General features: G+C 42.0%; 1 protein-coding gene across 5 annotated transcripts in view; it reads left to right on the top strand.

Moving 5' to 3' along the window:
* Positions 1-3411: 3411 nt before the first annotated feature.
* Positions 3412-10546, top strand: part of AKAP9 (A-kinase anchoring protein 9) — a 98885-nt gene continuing 91750 nt past the window's right edge. For all 5 annotated transcript variants that reach the window (XM_065731248.1, XM_065731247.1, XM_065731245.1 and 2 more), the window contains exon 1: positions 3412-3647. In XM_065731248.1, the coding sequence (XP_065587320.1) occupies positions 3600-3647 (48 nt within the window). In that variant the 5' untranslated portion in view covers positions 3412-3599. The remainder of the gene's footprint in view (positions 3648-10546) is intronic.

The raw sequence follows: 10546 nt of genomic DNA, 5'->3' as shown, positions 1-10546 counted from the left end.
AGCTCTTTCCTGCTTGAGTGTGGGCTGGACCAAGTGACCTCCAGAGGTCCCTTCCAACATCAACTGTTCCGTGCTTCTTGATAGCAGCTCAGCATTATAACTGATACAAATAACTGATTTATGGTAGAAAATAATCTTTTGTGTACACCCCAAAAGGCAATGTAATGCTTCTGGGTCACCTAATTAATCAGCTGTATTAGTTACAAGCTTACTCAAGTTACCTACCATTGGTACATTATGCCTGCAGAATAAATTATTCATCTCACAATACTTCTCAGCTAGAGTCTTGCCTCTTCCTAGCTCCACTATTTATATGAGAACAGCAACTAAATACAACAGTATATATCTCAATTAATTAAATGTTAGGGAATTTACTCAAATATGCCTAAAAAAAGACACACAGGTTACAATTTGTCAAACAATAAAGTGTACAGCTCCAGGATTCAGAAAACGAAGACATACAACTCCAGGAAGTATGTGCTATTGCAATATCACAAATATATATACTTCACAACTTTTGTATGAGTTATTTTACTCTTCTTTTGGCAGAAGAAACATGTTTAAGTTTGGAAACAATAAAAACACTTGTGTGTGTTAGACTTCACTCCCGTGTGACTGAAGCATGTTAGTAAGCTGACTTTTATGCATGTTTTGAGTGAATGCCTGTGTTGCATATTGATGGGGATGCCTTCAATGTCCGAGGCAAGCAGTGAGTCTGTCTCACAATCAGTTAAATCAGCCTTGCTACATTTAATGAAGGTATTTTCAGATCACTTGATCCATTTAATGTTCACTGTAATTGAAACTACTATCCTGTCAGGTAGGTTTTGAGCAGCAGATCTGCTGCACAGCAGAACCATTGCTGTTAGAGGTTGTATCACCAGTTTGTACATGTGGCATTTTGTAATTTTTACATCTTATTTACATTTGGGATCTACCAGCAGCATGTTCTGATCTGGTATCCCTCTCTGCTTCTGGCTTCAAGAGACAAGGGCAGAACTGGAATTTCCTAACTAGAACTTAGACTTTCATCACACATTGCCCCTAGGCTTCACCTTGCGGCCCTGCAGTCCACTAAAGCACCCTTATGAGTGCCACCAGGCATATCTTCACTGAGCAGAGCATAAAGTGAATAGAAAGGCCACGAAGCAGGTAGAACCACTAGAGAAATATTCTATCAGTCAACATATTTTTTGTCATTGTTACAGAGCAATGTACCCAAAACTTAGTTCCTTTTTTATGAACTTTTCCAATAAATCCATATATTCATATGTAAATACATGCCTGTGCCCAAATACCAGTCATTCTTGTTTGGGAGAATATCTGACCTACATTTTTTTATCTTGTAATAGAAATGTTTCACTTCCCATCTGTTACTGATAAAATCAGCTTACATATTTAACTGGTGTAAACTCAATGAGTATTAGAAAGTTAATTGTTGTGAATTAGGAGTTTAACTAAAATCCATTAAAATTACATGGATATAAAGCCTGTAAGTGAGATGAAAATTAGGTCCATCAATTCTTAGCATTAACTCAAGAACCCATTTAATTATGGGATTTGAGGAGTTTGTAATTATCTCCTAAATGGGGTATTTACTGATTAAGAAATTACTAGCATAGTGTCGTCCATGTGTGAAATTTTACTGACACCTAACAGCTAGTTCTCTGACAGCGGCCTCCATCAGCCCAAAGGAATGTCATCTGCACACAACAGTTCATTTATTTTTCCCTCAGGGGCCTTTGGAATTCCTGGGAAGAGGAACCACTTCCATTTGTAAAGGCTTTGCATCAAGTGCTTGGTTTTACTAAACTGGGAACACAAATGTAAGGGAAGAATTCAAATACAACGGTATTTGAATACAAATGTATGTCAGTGAAAATATTTCCTCCTCAATCAATTCTTAATTTCAGTTTCACTTGCTGTTTTTCTCTATAACATGCTTTTCCTGCAGTGAAAAACCGAGGTCTGAGAACTTGAACATATGCTTGTTCTAAACATAAAACAGTGCAATGAAGACATTTGTAATTCCCTGCCAAGGACGGTGATTTTCTCTTTCGACATAAATATTTTTCATTTCCTTTTCAAATGAAGATTGAGGATATAATTTTAAAATACATAAATGCACAGTGTATGCACTGATCTGCCAACAGATGACTTTGGGCTTTTCTGTGAAATGTTTTATCTTCTAGGAGGAGTGGGAAATACTGAAAAAATCCTGCTTGTTAGTTTAGTTTAATTGGGCAGTGACGCAGGAGTGGCAGTCTGATGCTCAGAGCCCCATTGTTTGTTTGTTTGTTTATGTTTTGGTCTTGATTAGTAATACTGTGCAAATTTTATTTTCTTTTGTCATTTCTTGGAGTGTATCTGGCCTTTGCTGGAAAATTCAGCTAAGGAAAGATGTATGCTTAATAAGCACATATATTTTACACTTAAAATCAGTGGAAAATGTGATTTGCGTTAAGAAGATCAGCAGGGCTGAGGTCTAAGTGCATTCAGAAAGATCTTTGATTTTGCATGTAATACAGCAGAATTATTCTAAATACAGAAGGACGTGTGTGTTTGCTCCCTTGCAGCTGTTAACACACCAACCAAAAAAGGCTCGGCAGGAATGTGTGAGCCGGAGCCATTCATCAGAGCACCAGAAATGGAACTGACTTTATGAGCAACCGAAAGAAAAAGCACGTTGCGAGCATGCAATTCAAATTTGCTATCAGTTATGCAAGTCGCACATTTAGGAGACGATATTAAGTAATAATTAAGCAATACAAAGACTGTGGCTTTGTATCGAATGATGGGGTATAGAAATCCTATTAGCACTTAACAGCTGCGTGTCAAACTCCCCATTGTGATTTTAACACAACTGTTTAAGCTCCTTCGGCACGAGGAGTGTGATTCAGCAGGGGTACTGCGCATCCTTTGTTGTCAGCCTCGTGCAGTATGACAAAAAGCTCGTTCCTATCCCTGCTCGGATCCACGCTACGCGAAGCTGAGCCGCAGGTAGGAACAAGAAAACGCTTAGAGAATGGAAACTGCCCAAAGAGCAGTTTTTTGGAGCATTGCGTTGCAGGGCGGACTGCGAGACGGCAGAAAGCAGCGGTTCGCGTTAGCACAAACGCCGAGCAGCAGGCTCTTCCCAACGCCGTTCCTTTGTGCGAGAGGCAGCCCCCCGCCCCGAGCAGGGGTGTGGAAGGGGTGTGCCGCTCCGCCGCCCCCTCCGCTCTCCCCCAAGCGGCTCCCGCGGCTGTCCCCGTAGCCGTGCCCGCAGCCGGGCTCGGGGCTGTGGGGTCCAGGGTGGGCCTCGGCGGGACAGGGCTGAGCCGGGCCGGGCCTGGCAAGGAGCGGGGGCGCTGCGGCTGGGACGGGGCGGGGAGGGGAGGGATGGCGGCGGGAGGAGGAGCTGGCAGCCACGTCACTTTCCCCGGCCGCGTGTTTACGTGGAGATGAAGATGGCGGCGCCGGTGTCCCCGCCACGGCAGCTGTCGTCGCTTTGAGACGGGACAGGACAGGACAGCGCAGCGAGCTGCGTGCGCCTCGGCTGAGGGGGGTGTGCCCGCCTGCCGCCGCCCGAAACGCTCTGCTCTCCGCGCACAGGCGCCATGGAGGACGAGGAGCGGCTGAAGAAGCTGGAGGCTGGCAAAGCCAAGGTGGGAGGCGGCTGCGGCGCGGCGGGGGCGGGGGGGTACGGCGGTGCCGGGCGGCGGAGCGGGGCTGCGGGACAAGCGCGAACAAAAGCCGCGGAGGATGCGCTTTGTGCCGCCTTCCCTGCGCGCGCCCGGCCCCCGCCGCGGGCTCGCCTTGGTTCGGCGGGACCGGGAGGAGGGCTGACCGAGGCGCCCTCCCGTTTGCCTCTTAAGCCCGGGCAACTCCCTGTAAACCTTGAAGGAAGTTTATAGAAACGGCAGCTGCTCCTCAGCGCGGCGCTAATGCCTCTTAGGGCCCGGGATTAGAGCTGCCGCCGGCGCTGTGCCGCGGGGCGGGCGCTGGGCGCCCGGAGGAGCCTGCAGGGAAGCGCCGCTGTGGACGGGGATGGCCAAAGATGAGCGGCGGCTGTGGTAGGAAAATCAGGTGAAAATGAGTGCTCTGTCATCAGGCACCGTCTGGTTCCTTCGGGCGGTTGTTGGTGTGTGAAAGAGCTTTGTAACGCTACTAACTCACGTACGCATTGGCTGGAGTCTGGGAGAGGCAGCGTGAAGATCCGGCTGAGAGAGAGCGTGGTTGGCTCGCTAGTGTAGCGGATGGAGAGGGGTGTGTAGCTGAGCTGTGTAGTGTCATACTACCTTAACCTAAAACTTTGTGTAACTCTTTTATTTGTTTCTTTTGAAAGAGTGTTCCAAAAGCGCAGGGGTACACTCTTGTAGGTGAAGCTGTTGGAACAGGAACAACCAGCACATTAAGGAAGGTGATCTCCTCTACTCTGCCCTGGTGAGGTAACACCTGGAGCTGTTGGGGAATGCTTGAAGGCCCCGCAGTGCTTAAGCGCCGGAAGAACCGTGCAATGTTTTGGTTTGGAAGAGATCTGTGAGGTTTTCCAGCCCATCCCCGGCCATGGCCAGGAGAGGCACCTTCCGGCACACGCCGGGCAGTGGCAGCAGCAGTGCACACTCGGTAGCACGCAGGCTGGCTGATCTTTCTGCAAAGAAATGTTCACAGAGAAAATAACGGGAGTAAATTTGCTAATATTTTAAACCGCAATGAGTGATTTATCATCAGCTTTTCTGTTTGTGTTGGCCTGGTGTTAACACAGAAAGTTACTGACAGTTACTGAAAAGTGAACTAGAAGTCAAGGCTCAGAAAGGAAACCATGTCACAGAATTGCAGGGGTTGGAAGGCACATCTGGAGACTGAGTCCAACCCCTGGCTAAAGCAGGTTCCCTATAGATATCTCATATCTCCAGAGAAGGAGACCAGCGGTCTCTCTGAGCAGCCTGTTCTAGTTTCTGTCACCCTCACAGTAAAGAAGCTTTTCTTCATATTTGTATGAAATTTCCCATATTCTGGTTTTTGCCCACTACCCCTTGTTTCATTGCTGCACACAACTGAGAAGAGCCTAGCCCCGCTTTAGTTACTTCTTAATAAGATCCCCTGCTCAGTCTTCTCTATGCTGAACTGTTGCAGACCTCTTAGTCCTTCCTCACAAGGGAGGTGCTCTAGGCCCTAATCCATTTCTGCTGGACTCTCTGAGTTTTGAATGGAGAGACCCTGAACTGGACTCCAGGTGTTACCTCACCAGGGCAGAGTAGAGGGGATCACCTTCCTTAATGTGCTGGTCGTGCTCTTTTAAATTCTTGCTTACTTTGAGAAAAGGCATGTATGCATTTTTACTAACTTATTTTACACTTCAGGTACACTGTCGTTACTGTTTTCCTAGCCTTTTCAGGCTGAACCTTAAGGATGTTCTCATATATATAACTCTGAAGACTTTCATATCCTATGGTTGTAGGCATCCCTTGTGGTTAAAATCATTGCAGCTCTTTAAATCTATACATGCTTTACATAACGAGAGACTGTAAAAGCACTGTTAGCTTTTCAGATTTCACTGGCATTCTCTACACTCTTTAACCTTTTTTTCTTTCTTTTTTCTTAATGCATGAATAGTGTAATTAAATGTGTTGTACTGTGGAGACTGGGTCTCAGTCTTCCATTGACAACTGTCACTGCTAAAGACAGAAAAGAAGGAACTGTGTTAGCAGAGAATGGAAGCAGGAGTTATTCCTGCAGCTGCTTTTCTTTTCTTCAGGGATAGACACATTCACATTCGTGGTCAGTATGTGTCCCAAAACTGCCTGGCTTCCATGAATATTTCCTGCAAACCACAGCAACAAGCATCCAAAAACTTTTGATTCTAATCACAGAAAGCTGTTTAAGTTGCTGGAAAAATATGTTGAAATATGTGTTGCATTGCAATACTGCAGGTACCTTGATGCTTCTTCTAGGAAAATCTGAACTTAAAATATAAAACATTATAATAAGCATGGAATGAGTAGGAAGGCCAGTGATGGAGTCTGCAAGGTGCAGTGGAGATGGTAGGTACACTGTTATTATTCTAAAATGGCACTTAGAGGAAAATAGACCTAAGAATCTAAAAGTAATGGCAAGACTGTGTGTGTTAAGCAGTGTGATCTTTCTGGAAAGCAATCAGTGTGGTGATTTTCTGATCATAGTGTTGACTACTAGCTGTGAAGTTTGGTTTTGTGTGAGCTTTGTTTTTCTTGACATCTTAATATGCTGCTGTCTCCCTGCGTGGATATTTTGTAGAGAAGTCTATCACAAATGCATTCTTTGCAGTGGAAGTTTCCTTGGAGTCTTCTTGTAGTGTTTTTGGAAATGAGAAGCTGCAGTGTGAATCATACCTTGATTGAGTGGTGCTAAGAGTGCTCCAGCCTGGCAGAGAAGCCTTACCCAGGACGTCATCTGAAAAATAGAATAAGCTCTTGGTAGAGATGCATCAACATTCGTGTGTACCTGCTGACTTTCTGAGATTGCTTCATAACAAAAATTTGGTGTAGTTACAGCATACATCGTTCTGTCTGTTACAAACCCACAAAAGCAAGTGAGCCATGAAGTCAAATGTGGCAAATTACGTGCTCCCTTTTCTGAACCTGTAGTCATTCACTGTCCTTTACCACAAGATAAATGTGCTGGATATCAACCCAGCATTGATAGTTGTCTGTTTCCCTTAAATTAAAATGGTCTCTGTGAGCTCTTATAGAACTGCAGTCTCCTGAAACAAGCTATTTCTTTATTTAGAACCTGAACTGATTATCTTGGCTCAAGAAAAGCGTTTGTCAGAACCCAGGAAAGGTTCATGTCAGAGCAGCTTGCTGAGGAAAGCAGGGTTGGCTGTGGTAGAAGGGAGGTTTGTGCCGCTTATGGAAATATATATATGCATGCTATGAAGTTGATCAGTGCCCCCAAAACACAATGAACTCAGAAATCAATCAGGTATGTTGTGTGCCTTGCCTAAGGGATTCTGGAATATTGTTGATTGCCTGAGATTATGTAGGTACACATCTGATCCTGCAAAAGAAAAGGTTGGTGGTTGGATGTGTTGATTTATACATGTGGATACTAAGTGTGCCTGTCCGTGTGTATCAGTTTGCTTGGAAATCTCATGTAACGTTAAAGAGGATACTGTTTGTGGTGGTTGAGTTTGTTAATTTTATGTATTTAGCAGCTTGGGATCTTGCTTTCTTATCAGGGTGTTGTAATGTTTTGATCACCTTCCAGATATGTACACAGTAGTTTGCTAGTTTCAGAATGAAAATTGAAAGGAATCTGAGTCCCCAACAAGAAAATGGCTGAGGATTTTGTCAATTTAAAAAATATATTTTCATTTTCGTAACTATTTTATATTTAGTGTATGGCTTTATTTATATATATGTATATAATTATGTTAGAGGCAGACTCTTATATTCTTGCAGTGACAGAAGCATTGTTGCCACGTTCTTTTGCAAAGCATTGAACCTCACAGCTATTAAAACTGGTTAAAATAAGAGATGCAGGACCATCAACAGCAAGTTTTATAGAAGAGTCCAATTTACAATATTGAAAGGGAATAGAAAGGGTATTCTCTGTAGCTGTACGCTTTTCTTGGTGGGGGAAGTGAAGAAACTAATTAGTAAATTCTGTGAGTTGGTCTAGGATTTCACTTGTAATGTTAGAAATACATTATTTGTTCTCCTGAGTTCCAAAAGTTCTGTATATGTTTGTAATGCATTCTTGCTGTAGTGCTCAAAAAAACTCAGTAATTGTTGAACAGTCTTAAGAAATAAGGAACTGCCTGCTGTAATTAAAATGTAATTAAGCCTGTCTGTGCTGTCTGAGCACAGATGAGGCAGTATGACTGCAGTGAATGCTTTTGATATGTTCCAGTGAATCACTGAGCAGATGGGGCAGTGAAGTAGGTTTGGGAAGCTCTGATGGCACTCAGTGGACAAATAATACAGGTAGTATAACAAATCTGACAAGTCATCTTCACAAATTGAATAGTAAAAAGAAATAATTGCAGATTTTGTCTTCTGGTCACTGAAGATGAGAATGTGTCATTAAAACAGCATTGCTTGAGAGTCTGAGAGTGTTGGCTGTTTGCTGTCATACATCTTATTGTCTTTGGAGCAGAGAAAGACTTAACATCCTCATCTCTGGCCTCTTCAGACTAAGAAATTTTTGATTTCTCAGAGAAAGCTGTTGATCAGTTTTTCTTAGTTTGTTTGGTTTTCTATTTAGTTGTTTTGTGTGTGTTTTAAATTTAAGACTTAATTATTTCAGGTTTTGCTTATGTGCCACAGTGATTAAAGCTTTAATTTAAAGCCCCCAGAAGAACTTAACATATAGATTGTATTTATAAAACACAGCCTTTTAAAATCCCTTCCAATTTACTCAAGGAGGAAAAAAAAAAAAAGCCAGTGTCTTACTGGTTATTAAGAGCTTTTCATCACAGAAAACAAATTAAATACACTGAAACCTTATATTTTGTGAAAGACCTGGCCTACTAATGTGTCTTCTTTTGCCTTCAGGTGCAGAACTATTCATGTTGTTCATCATCTGTCTGCCTTCAATAACTTGAACAAAAACGATTATACAGACTCCTGGCAGGAAAATTTCCTTTTCAGTCTGCATTTCCTTACTCTGCTTTTCTCTTAAAACAAGAAATGGTATTCAACCATTTCAGAAAGTGCTAATTTCTTCATTCAGACTGTCTAACAAAGGTATGAGTGAGCTTTAGCTCATCAGATCTGAGCTCAAACTGCCTTATCTCTTTGTTTATAAAGAAGCAGGAGCGTGCAGTGAAACTATGAAAATGTGCACAAAGAAAAGAGCTTTTAAGATGATTTACTTGGGGGAAGCAGTTTTCTTGCACCTTAAGATCTTCACAAACCTGTGAGGATCCTGCCTCATCCCTAGGTACTCTTCTTACGTGTAATTAAGCTATTTCTCCTCCCAGGTCCTTCTGAACTCATGCTTTTGGTTCCTCTTAATCTTGTGTAAGCTTTAGTACTCACTTTTGCATCTCTGTCAATTCTAAATGCAAATAATAGGAGATTTGTCTGTGTGTACTTTGATTATGAACAGGAGTAAGCTTAAGAACTGATTTTTGTGTCACAGAAAATCAGATACTGGTGTTTGTTTGTTTTTTGTGTCACGGATGCAAGGACTGAAAATTACCCTGGGGAGAAAGTGTCTAATTGTAAAGGTAGATAAGGCAGAAATTGCCTAGATGTGAGAGAGGGACTTTGTTTTAGTTCAGAACAGTGGATATCTCTGCATTTTATCATTTGTATATATTTGAGATGTAAATGTGTTTTGTATAATTTATTGTTATTAGGGTGATGCACAAACTTCAATTAAAGATCAGGCCGAAGGGTAATCTTGTGAAACTGTATTCAGGACACACATGCTTCCTGTAATAGCAAGGAATTGAATGACTAGTTTTACTTCATGATTTTTTTTTAAATATAGCTTAGTGGTTCTGTTGGGTAAATACTAACCACTCCATACAGTTTTTCTTTGGTTATTTTTGTCTCTTTTTTAAGAAAACAAGGGGAGAAAAGTTAGGTTTTCTCCATTGTGTTCTTCAGGAGTTTATAGGACCCCTATAAAAATAGGACTTGGAGTACTGACCTTGAGCTCTCTTTTTAGTCAGTGGTGCTAGGATTCTAGGATTCCTTCTTTTTCTAGGCGTGTTCTCCATTTTTCTATTTCCTGGGTTTGAGCCCCATTTCCTTCACTCCAGGGATCAATTCTAGCTTTCAATACTGGGCTTAGTTATTCATCTTAAATTGCTCCTTTATACAAAGTTCTAAATTAGCTGTCTGCCCTACAGTAGTGACTCAAGGTAGGATGAGCTTGAAGAAATGTTTTCTTTGTTCTCACAATACAGATGAATATCACTTGAAAATAACCTTTGTTCTATACCTGATTTAGAGGACATTGAACTTCAATCCAAGATGCCCAGTGAATTTTGCAAAGATTAAGAAATTTTACAGCACAGTGTTAAACACTATGAAAAAAGAAATTGCATTTTGAAAAGGCAATTTAAAATATTTTCTTGCTGCTCGTGTGTAAAAAGAAAGCTCTGCAGTAAAGAAAGGACAAGCTTGTTCTTTTCCTCAATCAAAGTTTTCCTTTATTCTGACACTAGACCTCCCCTTGTCGGTTTTCCAGCTGCTTATTTTCTTAGTAGGAGTGTTGCAATAGCAAAACAGAGGTGACTGCAACGTTTGTTTCCCTTGGTTATAACAGTGTCTAGACGAGCTTGTTTGTTTATGCTGATTTGGAAATAAGCATGAGCACCAACACACATTCTTGAAGGGCTTTCAGCTAAATACATCTGTTATTTCAAGGGAGATAGATCAGACTTTTTGATGTATGTAGGTTTTGCTAAGACCTCTGAATGGTTATATGGTTGTTTTGGAGTGTTTTGGTTGGTTGGTTTGTTTTGGGGTTTTTTTGGTGTTTTTTTGGTTGTGGCTTTTTGCCTGTTTTGTCTCTTCCCCATTTCCCCACCCCAAGGAAATATCCTAACAAATAGTTTTATTTAAGT

The sequence above is a fragment of the Cyrtonyx montezumae genome, unplaced genomic scaffold, assembly GCF_038088225.1.
Source record: "Cyrtonyx montezumae isolate F1298 unplaced genomic scaffold, pur_monq_1.0 scaffold_14, whole genome shotgun sequence".
Lineage (NCBI taxonomy): Eukaryota > Metazoa > Chordata > Aves > Galliformes > Odontophoridae > Cyrtonyx > Cyrtonyx montezumae.
The sequence above is the reverse complement of the archived record's forward strand: the minus strand, read 5'-3'. Positions and strand labels throughout refer to the sequence as shown.